Here is a 23,112-nt window from a genome sequence, read left to right on the forward strand (position 1 = left end):
TACGACAACTGTAGCCAAATTCCTTGACATGTCTGTGTGTGGTGGCTCTTGATGCCTTGACCCCAGCCTCAGTCCATTCCTTGTGAAGTTCACCCAAATTCTTGAATCGATTTTGCTTGACAATCATAAGGCTGCGGTTCTCTCGGTTGGTTGTGCATCTTTTTCTTCCACACTTTTTCCTTCCACTCAACTTTCTGTTAACATGCTTGGATACAGCACTCTGTGAACAGCCAGCTTCTTTGGCAATGAATGTTTGTGGCTTACCCTCCTTGTGAAGGGTGTCAATGATTGTCTTCTGGACAACTGTCAGATCAGCAGTCTTCCCCATGATTGTGTAGCCTAGTGAACCAAACTGAGAGACCATTTTGAAGGCTCAGGAAACCTTTGCAGGTGTTTTGAGTTGATTAGCTGATTGGCATGTCACCATATTCTAATTTTTTGAGATAGTGAATTGGTGGGTTTTTGTTAAATGTGAGCCAAAATCATCACAATTAAAAGAACCAAAGACTTAAACTACTTCAGTCTGTGTGCATTGAATTTATTTCATACACGAGTTTCACAATTTGAGTTGAATTACTGAAATAAATGAACTTTTCCACGACATTCTAATTTATTGAGATGCACCTGTAGTTATTATCCAATCTAGATGTTAATAATCAGTTATTCATGTACTCTGACATTGTTTTTATTTATTTTTAACAGAACACAGTAACTTCTTAACTCATATATGAAGCCTTTGAGCCTTCACTTGGTTATTACATATTTATAAACACTTGAGTTAAAAAAAGACGAAAACAACATAAGTGTTGATAATAAATTGTATTGCTAGTTGTGCTTCAGTTTTTGACCACCAGATGGAAGTAAATTGAACCTTGTACAGAAGCTGTGAGTAACGGGTTTTCTCGCGGGAATCACGAGAACAAAAGACAAAATTAGGTTGTGATCACGAGAAAACAAGAAAGTGATTAACCATGGACAAAACGGGCTTCCGTACTTTCCGGTTGACTTCTGACATGGTGGAGCAACGGTTTGAAAAGAATCTTACTGAGCATGTTAAAGTTAGTTCAACATGTTTATAGCAGCTACCTGAATAGTAACCAGACCCAGACGAAATCTGCAGACTTTCTACAGAGTCTGATAGTAACACATCTGTTTTAATGGCACAGATATTTGAAAATAACCTCCTTGAGTACTGAGGTCTGTTACCTGCGTGACCGCACACTTGTAATGTGTTCACCAAACATTCACATATGTGCTTGTGTACTTGAAGAGTGTGTTGTAACAGTGCAATGGGTCTGATGCAGATACAGTAGTGTGCACTAAATTCCTCTCTACTGTTGCAGGTATTTAGTGTGGATGAGGAGTGAGTATGTAGTCAGCACTAGTGCGGCGGCTCTGAGTGTGGAGCTGCTCTCTAGACTGGGTTTAAACAGCACCATCTGCTGGCAGGAAGACACACTGCGTCACATTCAACCTCATCTGTTCGAGATCCTGCTGCTGTACTGGTGTGTGTGTGTTTGTGCTATCTCATCATCACACATACAGAGTCCAACAGTCTGAGATCACAGCTTTCAAGATTCAAAAAGGATACGAAAGCACCATGTATGAAGTGTGTGTGTGTTTCAGGGGTCAGCGCTTCAGCTCGTGTGTGTCTGATCAGTGGTACACATCCGAGCATGGGTTCAGTTCTGTCTATGCGAATCTCTGCACTCACAGCGCCACCTCCCTGCCAACATACATTCACTTGCCTGCTTGCATCTGCTCCACCATCTGTGCAGAACCCCGTCCCGCATTTGTCTGCAGCAATCTGAAGGTACTGAATGGTCCACTCCCCCTGTAGCTGATTCTGATGTGTGTGTGTATTTGATCTGTGTGTGTGTGTCTGTGTGTGTGTGTAGGTGGACAGTCGTGCGCTACAGACTCTGTTGGAAGTTCTTCAGACTGAATCGAGATCTGGCTTCTTTTTCACTCATTTCTGTCAGAATTCAGGAAACAAGGTACAATCAACACAAACACAATACAACATAATTTCAGTGTTTCTCAAACTGTCACAACATGTCACAACAGTGTTCCCTTGGATTTATTCAGCATTGAGCAAATTGAGATCTTAGTCTTTAAACAGAAGTGTAAGGACTGTAACCCGTGATATTATTTTAATTCAGTAGATATGAATATTCCTGTAGTTCAGATAAATCATGCCGCTGCAAAAATTACAGAATCCTACAAGAGAAGCATCTAAAGGACAATGTTATTGCATGTGTTAATATACACATTCTGCAAATTCTGTTAATTTTCACATAGCTTTTATTTTAGTTATAATCTTAGTTTTAGTTTTTTTGATGAACATGTCCTTGAAATTTAGTCAATATTTCATCATGTCATGTTCATTTATTTTAGTAAATTGTACTGACTAAAACAGCATATGGTTTTAGTCAATGGAAATAACATATTCTATATATTTTTATTATTTTGTATATACATCTTTTTTATAATGTGCAAAATGACAAACATGCATTAAACTTTAAAAGTCCAAAATATGAAAAAATTCTGAAAAAATTATAAACTACTTACAGTTAGGGTTACCTTAACATGTATCAAACATGTTAAAGATGAATTTGTTTAATATGTAAGATTAAACAACATGAGAAACTGTCCTTCTTAAAGGGATAGTTCACTCAAAAATGAAAATTCTCTCATCATTTACTCACCCTCATGCCATCTCAGATGTGTATGACTTTCTTTCTTCTGCAGAACACAACTGAAGATTTTTAGAAGAATATTTCAGCTCTGTAGGTCCATACAATGCAAGTGAATGGTGACCAGAACTTTGAAGCTTCAAAAAGCACATAAAGGCAGCATAAAAGTAATCCATAAGACTCCAGTGGTTTAATCCATGTCTTCAGAAGTGATATGATAGGTGAGCGTGAGAAACAGATCAGTATTAAAGTGCTTTTTTCCCCCAATTAACACTTTTATTGATTCACACAATTGAAACAGAAAAGCAAAACATATTCAAAGAATCAACCCCCATTATTCCCTTTCCCCCTCCCAATCCCCAACCCAACCCTCAACAAATATCCCTGTGGTCAAAGCTACAAAAAAAAAGTATATAAAAAGTATATATATATATATATATATATATATATATATATATATATATATATATATATATATACACACACACACACACACACACTATATGGACAAAAGTATTGGGCCACACCTCTTAATCATTGAATTATTCATTCAGTCCCATTGCCACAGGTGTATAAAATCAAGCACCTAGCCATGCAGTCTGCCTTTACAAACATTTGTGAAAGAATGGGTCATTCTAAAGAGCTCACTGAATTCGAGCGTGGTACTGTAATAAGATGCCACCATTGCAACAAGTCAGTTCGTGAAATTTCTTCCCTCCTAGATATTCCACGATCAACTGTAAGTGGTGTTATTGCAAAGTGGAAGCATTTAGGAACCACAGCAACTCAGCCACAAAGTGGCAGACCACGTAAAGTTACAGAGCGGGGTCGCCGAGTGCTGAGGCGCATAGTGCGTTAAAGTCGCCAACGCTCTGCTGACTCAATAACTGCAGAGTTTCAAACCTCCTCTGGCATTAACATCAGCACAAAAACTGTGTGCCGGAGCTTCATGGCATGGGTTTCCATGGTCGAGCAGCTGTATGCAGGCCTTACATCTCCAAGCACAATGCCAAGTGTCAGATGGAGTGGTGTAAAGCACGCCGCCACTGGACTCTGGTGTTCTGTGGAGTGATGAATCACGCTTCTCTATCTGGCAGTCTGATGAACGAGTCTGGGTTTGGCGAATGCCAGGAGAACGTTTCCTGCCTGACTGCACTGTGCCAACTGTAATGTTTGGTGGAGGAGGGATAATGCTATGGAGTTGTTTTTCTGAGGTTGGCCTAGGCCCCTTAGTTCCACTGAAGGGAAATGTTAATGCCTCAGCTTACCAAGACATTTTGGAAAATTCTATGCTTCCAACTCTGTGGAAACAGTTTGGGGAAGGCCCATTTCTGTTCCAGCATGACTGTGCCCCAGTGCACAAAGCAAGGTCCATAAAGGCATGGTTGGATGAGTTTGGTGTGGAAGAACTTGACTGGCCTGCACAGAGCCCTGACCTCAACCCTATTGAACACCTTTGGGATGAACTAGAACGGAGATTGCGAGCCAGGCCCTCTTGTCCAACATCAGTGTCTGACCTCACAAATGCTTTTCTGGAAGAATGGGCAAAAATTCCAACAGACACACTCCAAAATCTTGTAGAAATCCTTCCCAGAAGAGTGGAAGCTGTTATAGCTGCAAAGGGGGGACCAACTCGATATTAATGCCTATAAATTTAGAATGGGATGTCATAAAAGCTCCTGTAGGTGTAATGTGTAGGTGTCCCAATACTTTTGTCCATATAGTGTGTGTGTGTGTGTGTGTGTGTGTGTGTGTGTGTGTATGTATATATATATATATATATATATATATATATATATATATATATATATATATATATATATATATATATATATATATCACACACATTTAAAACTACACAACTCTCTCCACTGCCCCTCCCTGAGTGCCTTCTAAAAAGGCTAAATATCTACCCCATTTTTTATTGAATCCAAGTTGCCTAGCCTTCTATATGACATTTCTTCAAATGCCGCTACCCTGCCATCTCTGTGTACCACTCTTGAAATGATGGTGCTCCAGCTGACTTCCATCCCCTAAGACTGATCTGTCTGTCGATCATAACACTGGCTAGGACCCAATTTTTTATGTATTTATCCCCTATATTAATGACCGCCCCATTGCCTAAAATACAGAGTCTGGGGCAAAATTAAATTTGAGTGCCCAATACGTCAAACATGGTACTCTGCATCCTCAACCAAAATTCTTGGATCTTAACACACCACCAAAAAACACGGGTGTGTCTTTAAGACTAATCCTACACAATCTAGAGGGGGTCCAATAGAATCGATGTAAAATCTTAAATTGCATAAGGTGAACCCTTGCATCTCTAGATGCAGACTTGAAATTTTTTAGAATCCTAGCCCACACTCCCTCCTCCAATACCAAGTTTAAATCTTTCTCCCATAATCTATTGATAGAAGTTAAAGCTCCGTCCCCCAGACTCTGAATTAGCAGGGAGTAATACACTGATGCCTCATGACCTTTTCCAAAAGCAGTAATCACCTCTCCCAGAGTGTCTGCCGCTTTAGGGGGGTGTATGCTACTCCCAAAAACAGTACAGAGCAGGTGGTGCAGCTGTAAATACCTAAAGAACTGAGATCTGGGAATCCCAAAATGTTGAACCATATTTTCAAAAGATCTCAACACTCCACTCTCATATAGGTCACTGAGTGTAGTAACCCCCCTCACAATCCACTCTGACTAGCAGAAAGGGGGCTTATTAATACATAATTTAGGGTTCAGCCATATGCTCGAGGCAACATTTAAATAAATGTCCGAATCAAACACTCTGGACACTTTTGTCCATACCAAGTGCAAATGCAAGATACAAAACTGTTCAAACAAAACCAGGGAGGGGCTCTCTCAGGTGGAAGTGACCAATGAGCCAACTGTCTGAGACAGAATGCATAATAATAAAACAAAATCTTGGGTATTCCTAGCCCACCTTTGTCAGTCGGCCTATGTAACTTACTGAAATGTAATCTGGGACGTTTACCATTCCAAATGAAGGACTTCGCTATGCTATCAAATTGCTTGAAATAAGAGAGGGGGACTGTGGCAGGGTGGAGAGCGGGGCCGGGTCGTGATTCCGCACACCCGGCCCCTAATTAGGCCGATTAAGCCCAAGAGGGATAAAGGCGGCCAGAGATGGCAGTGCGAGAGAGAGTGTTACGGGCAGCTGCCCGACACCTGTGTGTGTTTTGTCTTTTGGTTCAGTTTATTATTAAACCATTATTTATATTATCAAGCCAGTTCTCGCCTCCTTTCCATTGATGTGTTACAGGAACATCTATAGGGAGAGATTGTAGCAGGTAGTTAAATTTTGGAATACAATTCATTTTGAAAACATTAACCTTCTCAATCATAGATAAATGTAATGAAACCCACCTACCCACATCGCTCGAAAACCTTTTTATTAAAGGATCAAAATGAACTCCCAACTAAATCGGACAAATTTGCTGGGAAAAAAAAATACCCAAATACTTAATGCCCTGTTTGGGCCACTGGAAGGTGCCCAGCTGGAAAGCAGTTACTGGACAGTACGCTGCCAGAGCCAAAGCTTCGGATTTAGACCAATTGACTCCGTATCTCGAGAACTTAAAGGAATTAATAATTCTGTGGAGGCAAGGCATAGATCTAGTGGGGTCAGAGACAAATAATAAAATATCATCTGCGTAAAGTAAAAGCTTATGTGCCACACCTCTGCCACCACCCCTGAAAAATCATCCTCCTTTCTTAGGCCTTTCGTGGCTGCTAATGGTTCCAGGACAAGACAGAACAATAATAGGGAGTAGAATAATCTGAAATTAATCCATTTATTTGTACTGCCACTACAGGGTGTCTATAAAGAAGAGCTACGGCACTGAATATACCCTACCTGATCTATATGTATAAGAGATGTCATAACTTAATCGATCAGCCAAAATTTTTGACAGTATTTTTACATCTAGTTGGATCAGGGAAATTGGATGGTAACTTTTACACTCGCTTGGATCTTTGTCCTTTTTAAGAATCAGACTGATCCGGGCTTGTGTCATGGTTGGCAGAAGCTTTCCATTCTTTAATGATTCTGTATAAACTTCTAACAAAAGTGGAGCCAGTTCTGTAGCATAAGATTTAAAAAATTCAGCGGCAAAGCCATCTGGCCCCTGAGCCTTACCTGGAGGCAGGGCCTTAATTACCTTGCCAACCTCCTCCAAGGTTATCTCAGAATCAAGATAATTTTTTTGCTCATTCATCAAATTAACGAGTTCTAATGGTTCCTCAAAGTTTCTAATATCTTCATCAGTAGACGAAGAAGTGGAACTATAGAGATCAAGATAGAATTTTTTAAAAGCATTATTAATTTCAATCGCTGAGGTAAAAATTTCATCACCAGCAGATTTCACTGAGGGAATGGTAGAAAAAGACTCTCTCTGCTTTATTTATCTAGCTAAAAGTTTTCCTGCTTTGTCCCCCGACTCAAAATATGACTGTCTTGCCCTGAATAACCAAAACTCCACCTTCCGTGACAAAATAGTATTATATCTGTATTTCAATCGGGTCAATTCTCTGAGGCCATCAGACGACATTCGGCGCTTCAGCTCTGCCTCGGCACTTTTAATATTCCCTTCCAACTCCACGAGTTCTTGTGCTTTGGATTTCTTGATGATTGAGACATACTGTATGATCAGACCCTTAAGAACAGCCTTAAGTGCCTCCCAAGCCACACCCACAGAGGATACTGAGGACCAGTTGGTCTCCATATAAACATTGATTTCAGCTTTTAGCATTTGTTGGAATTCAGGATTTTGGAAAAGGGATACATTAAAGCGCCAACTATATGATTTCTTTTACTCCGAATGTGGCAACACCTCTACACTCACAGGGCATGATCTGAAACTAAGATATTTCCAATTGAGCAATCAACAACAGATGAAATGAGGGACTTATAAATAAAAAATCTGTTCTAGAATAAATCTTATGGACTGAGAAAAAAAATTTATAGTCCTTACCAGATGGGTTCAAAAGTCTCCAAATATCTGTAAGACCAAGATTTTTACACATCCTGTAAAGCGTCAGTGTTGCTCTAGGGGGTTTACACACTTTTGCTTCACTATGATCAAGGACTGAGTCCATCAAAAGATTAAAGTCTCCTCCCAATATTATATCATGAGGGGTGCCAGCGGCTTGCAACATCCCTTCAAGATCTATAAAAAAGCCCTGATCATCAACGTTAGGTGCGTAAATATTAGCCAAAATCAAATCAAATCAAATCAAATCACTTTATTGTCACACAGCCATATACACAAGTGCAATGGTGTGTGAAATTCTTGGGTGCAGTTCCGATCAACATAGCAGTCGTGACAGTGATGAGACATATACCAATTTACAATAACATCAAATTAACACAACACAATTTAAACATCTGTTATACACATAATTACACTCAACAATATACAAATAATAACATACACTGTACAGTATACAATACGCACTATATAGATACACATTATTCAATAAAAATAAAAATATATAAAAAAGTATATATAGAATGTACAGTATTGTACTGTATTGACATTCAGGCTGTCGGTTGATAGTCAGTTGTTAAGAGAGAATATATAATATAATAATAATATAATTTATGACAGTCTGGTGTGAGATATAAGAGTAAGGGTAATAAAGTGCAGTGCTGATGTATTTTGATCGTGAGAGATCAAGAGTTCAGAAGTCTGATTGCTTGGGGGAAGAAGCTGTCATGGAGTCGGCTGGTGCGGGTCCTGATGCTGCGATACCGCCTGCCTGATGGTAGCAGTGAGAACAGCCCATGGCTCGGGTGGCTGGAGTCTCTGATGATCCTCCGAGCTTTTTTCACACACCGCCTTATATGTATATATTTCCTGGAGGGAGGGAAGCTCACCTCCGATGATGGGTCTGGCAGTTCGCACCACCCTTTGCAGTGCTTTGCGGTTGTGGGCGGTGCTATTGCCGTACCAGGCGGAGATGCAGCCAGTCAGGATGCTCTCTACAGTGCAGGTGTAGAACCATGTGAGGATGTGGCGGTTCATTCCAAACTTCCTCAGCCGTCTCAGGAAGAAGAGGCGCTGATGAGCCTTCTTCACAACGACTTCAGTGTGGACGGACCATGTGAGTTCCTCAGTGATGTGGACACCCAGGAACTTGAAGCTGCTGACTCTCTCCACTGGTGCTCCATTGATGGTGATGGGACTGTGTTCTCTGTCTTTTCTTCTGAAGTCCACCACAAGCTCCTTTGTCTTACTGACGTTGAGGGAGAGGTTGTGCTCCTGACACCAGTGTGTCAGAGTGTGCACCTCCTCTCTGTAGGCTGTTTCATCATTGTCAGTGATCAGACCTACCACCGTCGTGTCATCAGCAAACTTAATGATGGCATTGGAGCTATGTGTTGCCACACAGTCATGTGTGTACAGAGAATACAGGAGTGGGCTGAGAACACAGCCCTGCGGGGCTCCAGTGTTGAGGGTCAGTGATGAGGAGATGTTGCTGCCTATTCTAACCACCTGGCGTCTGCTTGACAGGAAGTCCAGGATCCAGCTGCACAGCGAGCTGTTTAAGCCCAGAGCCCGGAGTTTCTCATCTAGCTTGGAGGGCACTATGGTGTTGAATTTATATGGTGTATAAATCAACCTTTGCCCCTGAATTTCTGCTAAAACAATAATGACTCTTCCTAATTTATCTTTAATCTGTTTGAGACATTTGAATTGTAGATGTTTACTTATCAATGTAATGACTCCGCTGCTCTTACTTGAGCCAGCACTATAGAAAACATGTCCACCCCATATCTTCCAAAAGTTTTCAGCTTCCTGTGGGGAAAGATGAGTTTCTTGAAGAAACGCTATATCATATTTCTTACGTTTAAGAAATAACCTTCCTTCTTTTTATGGGGTGCCCCAACCCATTCACATTCCACGTGGAGAGAGATAGTACACTCATATTAACAACTGACATTTTGACATATTAGAAAAGATAAATCGTGTCAAAAACAAGATTATAAAGACCACATTCCAACATTAGTGCAACAATCAAACCCCGAACTTTCTCTAGAACCAAACAAACAGCACGACAGCGCCAGCTGGGGTCTATCCCTCTAAACACAAACAGTACATGTACGCCTATGAGAGTCCCCGCGACAACTTTGCCAATGGTCAGGTCTGGTGTTTCTATACAAATTTTGTAAGACAATTACACAGCAAAAGATAACACAAAGAGCGTGTAGATTCATCCATAAAACTGTCCTGAAGGTGCGTTAATCTACAAAATAAACTCCAGTCGATAGGCGGAATCGGCACAAAAACAGCATGCAGATTCCTCAAACAGTCAAGTGAATGTTCAGTGAGCCAGTACACTCGGCTGCAACATGAGTGCAACAAATTAATCACTCCATTGACTTTATGAAGGACATCGCTTGCTGTGGGCATGTGGATGTTTTACGGTTATCCTTAGCATCTATTCTCAATTTGGCTGGGAATATCAGTGCAAAAGCAACCTTCCATTGATGTAAAAGTTTCTTGCATTCCTTGAATCGATCGTGTTCCTCTCGTCGAATTCGCAAAGTCTGGGAACAAGAAAATGTTGTGGTTCTTCCAAGAAAGCATTCCTTTACTCCTCGTCTCGTGTAACACAAGATCTTTATTGGATGATCTCAGAAATTTGGCCAGAATTGATCGGGACCTGTATCCCTCAGTGGATCTCCGAACAGGAACCCTGTGACCTCGCTCGATTTCCAGATGATGGCCTGTTATGTCGAGCAGACTCGGAGCCCATCCAGGAATTTCAGCATATCCTGTCCCTCTACTCCCTCAGGAACTCTGACGATATGGACGTTATTGCGCCGGCTATGGTTTTCCAAGTCCTCCAACTTCTCCCAGACACGCTCCAAATGCACCTTGGTCGCTAGCGGATTAGCAGCTAATTCCCTCTCCGATGATTCCAGGTAATCGATCTGTTTCTCGACATCCCCCACTCTTGTGACCACATCAGAGAACTTCGCCTCCATGGCAGTGATCGATCAACGTATTACAGCAAGATCCTCCAAGTTAGCAACGACCTTTGTCAGCATTGCTGACATATTCAGCATTTCTCTACGCATTTCCTGCACCTCCCCAACTTTGCTTGCGTCCTGCTGCACGGGGGCATCAGCTTGAGCATGTAAGTGTCTTTTAATGTCTCCAGATTTCAAGGATTTTTAATTCTTTGACATATTGTCCTCCTAGAACAATTGTGGAACAGAGTGTATCGAATCTCACCGGTTTATGCCATAAAAAGTATTAAAACTAGCAAAGTGCGCAGAGCTCGCCATTCACAAGTCCAATCCTCACTTGGCACCACATGATTCTCTCAATATTTAAGTGCTTTTTTTACTATAAATTCTCCTCCCTGCCCAGTAGGTGGCGATATGCACGGAGAATGCGAATCACCAAAACACAAAAGGTGAAAGTGAAGATTTAGAGTTAAATGACTGAGAGAATTTTCATTTTTAGTTGAACTATCCCTTTAACATGACTGAAGTATGAGCTACTTTTACAAGTGACTCTGTTGTGAATTCCTCACATCTAGACCATTTAGGATTTTGTGTTATGTGTAGTTTGTTTTTAAGGAAATGGTGTGTTCACAACACAAGTTATGCATTCATGTGTGAACCATTTGATTATTGTCATGATCGTCTTCATTATCGTTGACAAAATAAGAAAAACCCTTCAATGAAAATTTTTGTTAGTAATTTAATTGATGACATTAACACTGAAATTCAAACATTAATAATAAATATATTTTGGAATTTGATGTTAAAACTGCTGTCTGTATGATACTCCAAACTGAGTGTTGAATCCAGTGTTTCTGAAGTCAGATGTAAAGCTTTGTCATTTCCTGTGTGTTTATATAAGAGTGAAGTAGATTTACTCTGTGAAATAAAAATTTAAAGCAGTGTAGTGTTCTGATGTCTCGTGTGTGCGTGTGTGTGTGTGTGTGCGCGCAGTTGTGGGAAAATGCTGTTCATTTCTGCTCAGAACTGCAGCGGTTCCATTCACTCTTTAACCAGAGCACATTTGATCCATATAGAGTGCAGCACACCGCTCAGGTACACACACACACAGACACACACACACACAGAAATACTGTATGATTTGATCAGTCATGTGACTGATGCATGTCTCTGTGTGGTCTCCTCTCAGCTTCTGTACGTCTCGTATGTGTGTAGTGGAGCTCAGATGAGCGTTGGCTTGAGTGAGATCATCATTGAAGGTGTTCTGGTGCGTTTGAATCCAGCGTTTGAGGATCTATTTGATGGGGTGGAGGAACACGTGCTCACTCTCCTGCTGGAGCCCTGGACACTGTTGTCAAACACACTCACACAATCACTGCGCTGGGTAATTATTCATCACATCATTCTGTTATTGTCCCACTTACATTCACAGGGAGATCTCTGGTTAATCCACACTGAACATGTCCATGGAATTAATTTCATTTTAGCTTAAAACTATAAGGGAAAATGTATATCTCATATCCTGTGTCTGGTCTCCATTTCTTTGTATTTTTTAATCAACTTTATGCCTTCATTAATTAAAGGTTCACTCAGCAATTTTTTACTCATTTAAAAAGTTTTACTTCTAACGAAATGAATTGTAATTTTGAAACATATGTATAAAATCATGACCGCTCACATGAGATGAGGACTCTAGTCATATCAGTAACCGTATAAAAGCTGTTTTATTCTGCATGGAGAGGGTCTCCACATGGGAGCAGCCATGTTATGATCACATGACCAGTCGAATACTACTCGCTTAATCTCATTAACTGTCCTGTTATTGGACACTTTCATTCATGGATTAAATGAATCCTGGTTTACTGTGAATAGTGAATTTCTACAATGTTATCTGTTACTGAAAACTATTGTGATGCTGCATCCAGGCCAGTAGTGTGAATAAAAACTGAGTGCACCTTTAATGATTCACTGCATCATCATAACAAATGAACTATTATGCTGTTTAAAATAGTTTTACATGGAATATCACGTCACACTGCAGGACATGTCACACTGTTATCTCTTACCTTTTGTGTTTGTAGGTGGCACTGTGGGAGGAAGTGCGTTATGCTGAAACTGAACTCTTCAACACACTGCAGACTCTATACACACACACAAATAGAAGACTGCAGCAGGTAACACACACACAAACACACAGAAGACTGCAGAAGGTAACACACTCACACACACAATCACACACTCACACACACACACACTCACACACAACTGAGTTTGTTTAATAATAAAAATAAAATAAATCAAAATTGTACACATAAATACCACATTAATTAAAATAGATGTGGATAATTTATCTGATTTTGATACTTATTTTAAATATATTGTTAAGAACAGTTCAAAAGTCTGAGTGAGGGAGAAATTCTGGCAGATGGAACTTTTATAAAAAGTAGGAATAAGAACTTTTATTATTAACTTGAATTATTATTATTATTATTATTATTATTATTTTGTATTTTTTGTCATTACAATCCTTCTTAAACAGAATCATCCATAAACATTATCTGGTGATGTTGGACTGTGTATCGTGAGCGAGCAGAAGAAATACACTGGAGGCATTGCATCAATAATAATAGACGTGATGCCATGCGAGGAGAAGAGTCCCTCCCTTGGCCATTGCAAAGCCTTTCTATCAATCTAACCAGAGAAGTTAAATCACACCCCGTTATCTCACATTTGCACTCGGTATGGACAAAAGTGTCCAGAGTGTTTGATTCGGACATTTATTTAAATGTTGCCTCGAGCATATGGCTGAACCCTAAATTATGTATTAATAAGTCCCCTTTCTGCTAGTCAGAGTGGATTGTGAGGGGGGTTAATACACTCAGTGACCTATATGAGAGTGGAGTGTTGAGATCATTTGAAAATATGGTTCAACATTTTGGGATTCCCAGATCTCAGTTCTTTAGGTATTTACAGCTGCACCACCTGCTCTGTACTATTTTTGGGAGTAGCATACACCCCCCTAAAGCAGCAGACACTCTGGGAGAGGTGATTACTGCTTTTGGAAAAGGTCATGAGGCATCAGTGTATTACTCCCTGCTAATTCAGTGTCTGGGGGATGGAGCTTTAACTTCTATCAAGAGATTATGGGAGAAAGATTTTAACTTGGTATTGGAGAATGGAGAGTAGGCACTCCCACTCATAATATTGCCCCATACTCTGTATTTTGGGTGATGGGGCAGTCATCAACATTGAAAGCAAACACAAAGAGTTGGGTCTTAACCAGTGTCATGATCGCCAGGCAGATCATTTTAAGGGGCTGGAGGTCGGCTGGAGCACCCTCTTTTCAGAAGTGGTGCTTGGAGATGGGAAGGGTGGTGGCCTTTGAGGAAGGGGCATTTAGAAGAATGGGGAGGTACAACATGTTCGTGGAGAAATGGGGCAGGTAGATGTCATTTATGGATATGTGATTTATTATTATTATATTTTTATTTGTTTAATTATCTATCTATTTATTTTTTATTTTATTTATTCATTTATTTATTTATTTTGTGTGATTGATTCTGTGTATATATATGTTTTGTTTTACGGTGTTCATTTATATGAATCAATAAAAAATTGTTAATCTGAATAATAATAATGATGATGATGATGATGAAGATAATCTGTGATCATCTGACTTAAAACAGAAGTCTACATACTAACTGCAGTACATGGCAGAATGTATATCCTGTCAGATTTTATTTAAAATCTAAGACATAATTCTGTGCATCAGTTCTAATTCTATTTGCTTGTTGAGAAAATAAGCCATTTTCTGCAGCAGATTTGTTTAAAAATACAAAGTTGAGGCAGTGTCCCTGTTTTCATGTTTTTTGTCTTGTGTAATAATGTCTACATCACTCAACATTCAAACATCGTTTGTTTGCATTCAGAATGCAGAATTAGAAGTCTTTGAGATCATATTGCTTTTCTCTTGACTTTATTTACATATGTGACCTAGAGGTAATTAAAAGTAATCTGATTACATTTGTATTGTGGTAATTGGATTAAGTTACGGGTTACATTTTTTACTAAGCAAGTTTTAAAAGTAACCCTCCTAACCTTGTGTTAGATTATCTAGTTATTCTGAGCATATAGAAACTTCCCATCTTGATCACAGTGTTCACAGCAGAAGTGTGAGTCTGTATGTGATCGTGTGTGTGACAGGAGTGCAGAACTGCAGATCAGCACGTCAGACATCCTGATCTGTGGTCAAAGGTTCCAGCTTCGTTCAGAGGCTTCCGTCTCACTTCTCTGATCCAGAACCAGGTTGAACTCCAGCATTTCCTGTCCTTCCTGGAAGAGAATTCAGCCAGGTGAGAGTAGAACCCATCCATCACACACACACACTGTAGAAACATCACGTACACTTAGACTGTGTGTGTGTAGTATGCATCTGCAGTGTTGGCTGGACATCAAGCAGTTGATGAAGACTCCTCAGGATGATGAAGATCTGTTAAAAAAAAGAAACACAAACATCAAAGCTCAATATCTCACCAGCAACTTCCTGTTTGGGCCGAGCAGCCCTGCCAGTGAAGAGCAGCAGACAAGGGTATGAGAAACCACACACACACACACAGTTTCTGAGAGATGAGTGTGTTGTGATGCTCACTGATGGAGCTCATGTGACAGGCTGATGTGCAGGTCTGCAGCTGCTCACATCAGGGGCTCAAATCAAAGAACACAAGATAAAAACAGCAGTTATGAACTACATTGAAGCTTGTTAATGGTGTGTGTGTGTGTGTGTGTAGTTGTTGCAGATGTGTGGTGGTTATCTGCATCTTCAGCGCGAGTGTGTCTCTGTGTCAGTTCTCACTGAGCTTCAGTCTGTCGTTCAGGATCGATTAGAGTCTCATTGGCTGCCGCTGTTTCTGTCCAGTTCAAAATTCATCACGCGTCACAAACCGCAGGTAAGATCACAACAATGAGATCTTTATAAAAGTAACAATAATGTTTGTCTTATTTCTGATATTTCAAAATGAGTATTTGCGAGACCCAGCAAAAAATTTACAAAGGTTTTGCAATTTCGCTTTAAGTGTCAGTGTCAATTTTAAATGTCTCAGTAGTGTTTGGTGCACAAAACAACTAAGTAATTTTTATTTCTATAGCACCTTTCTAGAACAGACGTCACAAAGTGCTTAACATCCACAGTATAAAACAAGAAAGCATAAAATTTTTTTTAAAAAAAGACAAAACAAACAAATTAGACAAAAGCAATTTTAAACAATTGGGTTTTTAGCTGCTTTTTAAAAATGACCACAGAGTCCACAGATCTTAAATCCAAAGGGAGAGCATTCCACAATTTGGGAGCAACAACCTCAAAAGCACAGTCACCTTTAGTCTTTAGTCTGGAGCGAGGAACAGCTAACAAGACCTGTTCCGAAGATCTCAGATTCCTGCTGGAGTTATAAGGTTGCAACAACACTTTATATAAGCAGGAGCTTGACCATGCAATGCTCTAAACACCATCACTAGAATTCTAAATTTAACTGGGAGCCAATGTAAAGGAATTAAAATTGGTGTTACATGTGATCTCTTTGATGATATATCTATATTAGGGATGTAACGGTATGATGGTATATCGTGGTATTAAAAACACTAACATACCGTTGACTTTTCCTTAATTAAAAAAAAATAATATATACATTTAAAAAAGTAAATTAATTATATTTCCATTTACTAATGGTTCATTTAATAATAATAATAAAAAAAAACACACTCTGTCATGTCACTCTGTCAGACCAACGGACAGCAGCAGCACATGAGCGCTGTGTGACGAAATGTCGGACACGGAGGAGCCTCTTTTCCCCCCACCTAAGCGGTTAAAGACCGCTGTCTGGGAGTATTTTGGTTATTTAAAAGACACAAGAGGCAACATCAGTGTTGATTTGTAAAATGTGTCAGAGAAAAGTGTCGGCTCAGTCGGGAAACACTTCAAACATGAAGCACCATCTCCGAGAGCACCATCCCACAGAATTTGTGGACATGAAGGTAAGCGAAAAACTCTGTGAATTGTCTGGTAATCAATTAAAAAATCTAGATCCCCTTTCATAGAATACATAAGCAATTTACGAGACTAGTTACCCATTATTTGGAATTGGTTTATAAGCTTACGCAACGTTAGTGCTTCTGCTTTCTAAGCGCTTATCTGTAACATTTTGAAAGACTAAGACAATGTATTTGCAAAATAATAAAAACCCACAGAAAGTCAAATTTACTGTTGTAAAACATTAATATATTACCTACAAATGTGACCTGATCCATCATTTTGGGTCATTTTGTCCCCAAAACGCATAATGAATGAACGAGAAAAGTCTCACATATACAAATTAATGCACAAATGTAATATTATATTTAACATTTTGGCAATATACTCCTCTGGAATGTATTGTTCTAGTCAAATAATGAACTACGGGCATTAGATGACAAGTCCACTCCCTGCGGTTGAAACACAGATTTGGCATGCAGATTAAACCTTTAAATCTGTGTACACACAATGATAAACCCGCAGGCCGTGAGTGTTGCTCAGTCATGGTCATGGCAAAGACTGTCAAAGTAACATTTATTTTGTGAATTTCATGATTTAAAAAGAAAATGCAAATAAAATGAAAATCCTTATGTCTCATTTTGTTGCAGCAGGTCATAAATGTATCTTGTTTGGCTCAATTTGATTTCATAAACTTTTTAAAATTACATCCATTCATTACACTGCAAAAAACATTTTTCTCAAGATATATTAACTTGATTTAATTTACACAATATATTTACACAATATAATATAATGTTGTGTTTTCAGGGTAATTTATCAAAATTCAGCAAGGTTTATGCTTAAAACAATGCTCCCGCCTCAGCACAGATAACATAAATATGCTTATTTTTTGCATCACAACCTACCCTGATATAGAGTATGAATCTGATTTGACATATTTTACATTTTTCAATTATATTAAAAACCATTTGACTTATTGCAAACATTTTTTTTTTTTTTTTACTTTTTTTTAAACTTGTTTTATGATTATCTTATGTTTGTTTGTCATGTGATTAAGAGTGTTCTAAAGAAATAAATATAAGCACCGTGATACCGAGGTATTTTTTGTGATGGTTTTCATACCGTGAAAAATTCATACCGTTACGTCCCTAATCTATGTTGTATTTAATGTGCTGAATTGTAATGTCATACATTTCTATAGAAGGAGAGGAAGTTGTCATGGCCAAAAGTGTCCTCTTGAGATTGATTGAAAAGTGCTCTGTTTGTTTTGAGCAACCTGTCTAACCCGACACAACAACATTGACTCAACCAATAGCACAGTTGGGGGCGGGACTATCTCTTTGTTTGACCAACAACAGACGGAGGAATGTATTCAGAAAACTGTTTGAAAACAATGTTTATTTTGGGAATTCCATTCGGTGGCGCAGAAATGCCACACTTCAGCTTTAAGAGTTTCATGTTCTTTGAGTTCATCAGTAGTTCTGTTTTAAAGTGTCTCATCTTCAGATCGCTCCTTCACTGTCTGTGCTCCTCTAGAACTCTGAAGACACACTAAAGAGTGTTAAAATCAGCGCTTATTTCTTCTCAATGACTTCTAGATCTCAATGCTTTTGTGCTGAAACGATAAACATTTCTGATTGAGTCTTTTCATATAAGAGTATGATGAGCAACAACTTGTTTGAGCTGTTTCTGTTTGTTGGAGAAATTTAATATGATTTTAGAATCAAAACATAAATTCGGTCCTTTTTAAATAGGAGAATTTCAAGAAAATATTGTGATATTATTTTCATGACAGCACATTTTCCCCTCGTTACTTGATTGGAAATAAATCTCGTTCTCATCACTGTAACACATCTGGAAAATTTACTTGAGCTTGTAATTATCATGTTTATTAATGATCATTCTTATTAGATTATCATTACTTTTACAGTTTTCTTTTGATTTAAATGCACATAAAGGTATTACAACAAATACTTCCATGATATATAAATATTTTTCTATTTCAATAATATATCATTCATTTCTTTGCACAACAATAATGAAAATTAAGTTATTTTGCAATAAAAATTTTAGTGCAGTAATTTGATTTTGGGTGAAAATATGTTTAATTGTTATGAAAATAATGTCACAATTACTAGTCTTGCAAAAAGGTTTAATTTTCTTCAAGCAAAATATCTTTTTAGTTGTTTTGATTTTGGGGTGAAATAAGAGGCGAATGTGTTCTAGAGAGGTTTCATGAGATTCATCTCATTATTTAACAACAGAATATGATCAAACTACAAAACAAACTCTTTTCACTAAAATAATGTTAGTCATGTCGTCTCTCCAGCAAACACACCAACATCCTGTTCAGAGACCGAGGGTGCCTCTCATGACTTAAATTGTGCATCCTCATTTCCTCGCTCCTCCGTCCTCGAGCCCGTGACCCGGAAACCGATTAAAGTCTGCCATCATGAAGGATGTATCAATTCTCTAAATACACCACGAGGAGGCGAGGATCGAGGAAGCTTTCTGAAGATGCTTGAGAGAGGAAGCACAGGTGGATCCAATGAAAGACTTTTTGGTCGAAGCCCCTAAAACATGCATAGATTTTCCCCCTTCACATTTGACTCAACAGTTTTAATTCATGTTTCACCTTTGTGATTTAAATTAACCATTATTCTCATATAATTAAAATGCATCATGAATTAAGTTTTATTTTGAAAATATAAATTAAGTTTCAACATAATGTGAAGTGCTCTGATGTACTGCAGCTGCGCAGAGATGGCACTTTAAAGAACGCTTGAGTGAGAAAGACATTTCATTTTACAAATCCGTCTTGCTTCGATTCCTCTGTCCTTGTTTTCTTTCCTTGCTTCATTAAAGGGAGAAGCTAGGAAACGAAACGAGGATGCGCTGTTTCAGAAATGAGAAGCACCCTGTTAGAGGATCAGTGATGTGTCCGATTACACCTGAGATTCCACTGACGTCCTAATTACACTCATTACACTAATTACCCACAACACCTGCTCATCACATGATCACATTGAGAGAGAGATAGGTGAATCTCTGTGTGTGTGTGTAGGTTCATCTGTCAGACGGTGTGTGTGAGCAGTCTGTGGTCCGTCAGTACAGGAGGAGACGACATCATCATCAGTGGAAGGTCAGTCATGATTCTCTCATGTTCTTCTGCATCTCATGATGTGTATCAGTAACCTCTCTGTGATTGTTCAAGCTATGGAATATTTTTTCCTATTAGATGTTTTAGACATATCACTCCAATTATATCAAATCAATCAAAATCAAATCACTTTATTGTCACACAGCCATATACACAAGTGCAATAGTGTGTGAAATTCTTGGGTGCAGTTCCGATCACCAATTTACAATAACATCAAATTAACACAACACAATTTAAACGTCTGATATACACATAATTACACTCAACAATATACAAATAATAACATACACTGTACAGTATACAATACACTGTTTTTGTTTTTTTTTACTATATAGATACACATTATTCAATAAAAAATAAAAATATATTAAAAAAGTATATATATAGTAGTATATATAGAATGTACAGTATTGTACTGTATTGACATTCAGGCTGTCGGTTGATAGTCAGTTGTTAAGAGAGAATATAATATAATAATATAATTTATGACAGTCCGGTGTGAGATATAAGAGTAAGGGTAATAAAGTGCAGTGTTGATGTATTTTGATCGTGGGAGATCAAGAGTTCAGAAGTCTGATTGCTTGGGGGAAGAAGCTATCATGGAGTCGGCTGGTGCGGGTCCTGATGCTGCGATACCGCCTACCTGATGGTAGCAGTGAGAACAGCCCATGGCTCGGGTGGCTGGAGTCTCTGATGATCCTCTGTGCTTTTTTCACACACCGCCTTGTATATATTTCCTGGAGGGAGGGAAGCTCACCTCCGATGATGTGTCTGGCAGTTCGCACCACCCTTTGCAGTGCTTTGCGGTTGTGGGCGGTGCTATTGCCGTACCAGGCGGAGATGCAGCCAGTCAGGATGCTCTCTACAGTGCAGGTGTAGAACCGTGTGAGGATGTGGCGGTTCATTCCAAACTTCCTCAGCCGTCTCAGGAAGAAGAGGCGCTGATGAGCCTTCTTCACAACGACTTCAGTGTGGACGGACCATGTGAGTTCCTCAGTGATGTGGACACCCAGGAACTTGAAGCTGCTGACTCTCTCCACTGGTGCTCCATTGATGGTGATGGGACTGTGTTCTCTGTCTTTTCTCCTGAAGTCCACCACAAGCTCCTTTGTCTTACTGACGTTGAGGGAGAGGTTGTGCTCCTGACACCAGTGTGTCAGAGTGTGCACCTCCTCTCTGTAGGCTGTTTCATCATTGTCAGTGATCAGACCTACCACCGTCGTGTCATCAGCAAACTTAATGATGGCATTGGAGCTATGTGTTGCCACACAGTCATGTGTGTACAGGGAATACAGTAGTGGGCTGAGAACACAGCCCTGTGGGGCTCCAGTGTTGAGGGTCAGTGATGAGGAGATGTTCCTGCCCATTCTAACCACCTGGCGTCTGCTTGACAGGAAGTCCAGGATCCAGCTGCACAGCGAGCTGTTTAAGCCCAGAGCCCGGAGTTTCTCATCTAGCTTGGAGGGCACTATGGTGTTGAATGCTGAGCTGTAGTCTACAAACAACATTCTCACATAAGTGTTCCTTTTTTTCCAGGTGGGAGAGAGCAGTGTGTATTGTAGATGCAATGGCATCATCAGTGGAGCGGTTGTTGCGGTAAGCAAACTGCAGCGGGTCAAGATTGAGTGGTAATACAGAGCAGATGTAATCTCTGATTAGTCTCTCAAAGCATTTGCTGATGATGGGGGTCAGAGCAACAGGACGCCAGTCATTTAAACAAGTTATTTTCGATTGCTTTGGAACAGGCACAATGGTGGATGTTTTAAAGCATGTGGGGACTACAGACAAAGAGAGGGAAAGGTTGAAAATGTCCGTAAAAACACCAGCCAGCTGGTTCGCGCACGCTCTGATGACGTGGCCCGGAATGCCGTCTGGGCCCGCGGCTTTGCGGATATTCACCCGTCGGAAGGATCGGGTTACATCCGCTACAGAGACGGAGAGTGAACTAACCTCTGTAGCTTCAGCCGCGAGAGCTCTCTCCGCGAGGGCGGTGTTATTTCCCTCGAAATGAGCATAAAAAGTATTTAGCTCATCCGGTAGAGAGGCAGCGGTGTTCATGGCGGAGTTTTTATTCCCTTTAAAGTCCGTGATGATGTTAATTCCCTGCCACATGCTTCTAGAGTTGGTGGTGTTAAACTGTCCTTCAATCTTGCTCCTGTACTGGCGTTTTGCTGTTTTGATAGTTTTGCGGAGGGCATAACTGGCTTGTTTATGCTCCTCCGTGTTCCCGGAATTAAAAGCGGAGGTCCGCACATTAAGTGCCGCGCGAACATCGCTATTGATCCAAGGCTTCTGATTCGGATAGATTCGTACAGTTCTGGTCGGAATCACTTCCTCTACGCACGTTCTGATGAAACACATTACGCTATCAGCGTAAAGCTCGATGTCGTCATCAGAGGCGGACCAGAACATCTCCCAGTCCGTGTGATCAAAACAGTCTTGTAGCGTAGAATCTGATTGGTCTGACCAGCACTGGATCGTTCTGAGGGTGGGTGCTTCCTGTTTCAATTTCTGCCTGTAAGCGGGCAGAAGCAGAATGGAAGAGTGGTCCGATTTGCCAAATGGTGGGCGGGGGAGGGATTTGTAGCCATCCCGGAACGGAGAGTAGCAATGATCCAAAACCCGGTCCCCTCATGTGTTGAAACTAATGTGCTGGTGATATTTTGGTGCGACTGATTTTAAACTGGCTTTATTAAAGTCCCCGGTCACAATGAACGCGGCCTCAGAGTGCGCGGTTTCCTGCTCACTTATACTCCCATACAGTTCCTTGAGTGCCCGGTCTGTGTCGGCTTGTGGGGGGATGTACACAGCAGTGATAATGACCGCTGTGAATTCCCTCGGTAGCCAGAGTGGTCGACACAGAAGCATAAGAAATTCCAGATCAGGAGAACAGAAAGACTTGATGGAATGTACGTTCCTCTGATCACACCAGGATTTGTTGATCATAAAACATACACCACCTCCTCTAGTTTTACCTGAGAGGTCTTTCGCTCTGTCCGCTCGGTGCACGGAGAACCCCGCGGGTTCAATGGCTGAGTCTGGAATCTCCGCAGACATCCCAAGTTTCTGTTAGGCAGATAATGCAGCAGTCCCTCGTCTCTCGTTGGAAAGAGATCCGCGCTTTCAGCTCGCAGAGCTTGTTATCCAGAGACTGAACATTTGCCAGTAGAATAGTGGGTAGCGGGGGTCGATTTGCGCGGCGTCTTACTCTGATGAGAATGCCGGCTCTGTT

The 23,112-nt window shown here is 40.1% G+C and overlaps 1 protein-coding gene across 1 annotated transcript in view; it reads left to right on the forward strand.

Moving 5' to 3' along the window:
• The window catches only part of LOC127453356 (regulator of G-protein signaling 22), a 58,815-nt gene that overhangs the window by 7,962 nt on the left and 27,741 nt on the right, over positions 1-23,112 (forward strand). The window contains exons 9-18 of the mRNA XM_051719687.1: positions 1,344-1,505; positions 1,627-1,813; positions 1,899-1,997; positions 11,689-11,790; positions 11,885-12,079; positions 12,777-12,971; positions 14,899-15,047; positions 15,121-15,283; positions 15,483-15,641; positions 19,785-19,862. Coding sequence (XP_051575647.1) covers positions 1,344-1,505; positions 1,627-1,813; positions 1,899-1,997; positions 11,689-11,790; positions 11,885-12,079; positions 12,777-12,971; positions 14,899-15,047; positions 15,121-15,283; positions 15,483-15,641; positions 19,785-19,862 — 1,489 coding nt within the window. The remainder of the gene's footprint in view (positions 1-1,343; positions 1,506-1,626; positions 1,814-1,898; positions 1,998-11,688; positions 11,791-11,884; positions 12,080-12,776; positions 12,972-14,898; positions 15,048-15,120; positions 15,284-15,482; positions 15,642-19,784; positions 19,863-23,112) is intronic.

The sequence above is a fragment of the Myxocyprinus asiaticus genome, chromosome 15 (assembly GCF_019703515.2).
Source record: "Myxocyprinus asiaticus isolate MX2 ecotype Aquarium Trade chromosome 15, UBuf_Myxa_2, whole genome shotgun sequence".
NCBI classification, from domain to species: Eukaryota; Metazoa; Chordata; class Actinopteri; order Cypriniformes; family Catostomidae; genus Myxocyprinus; species Myxocyprinus asiaticus.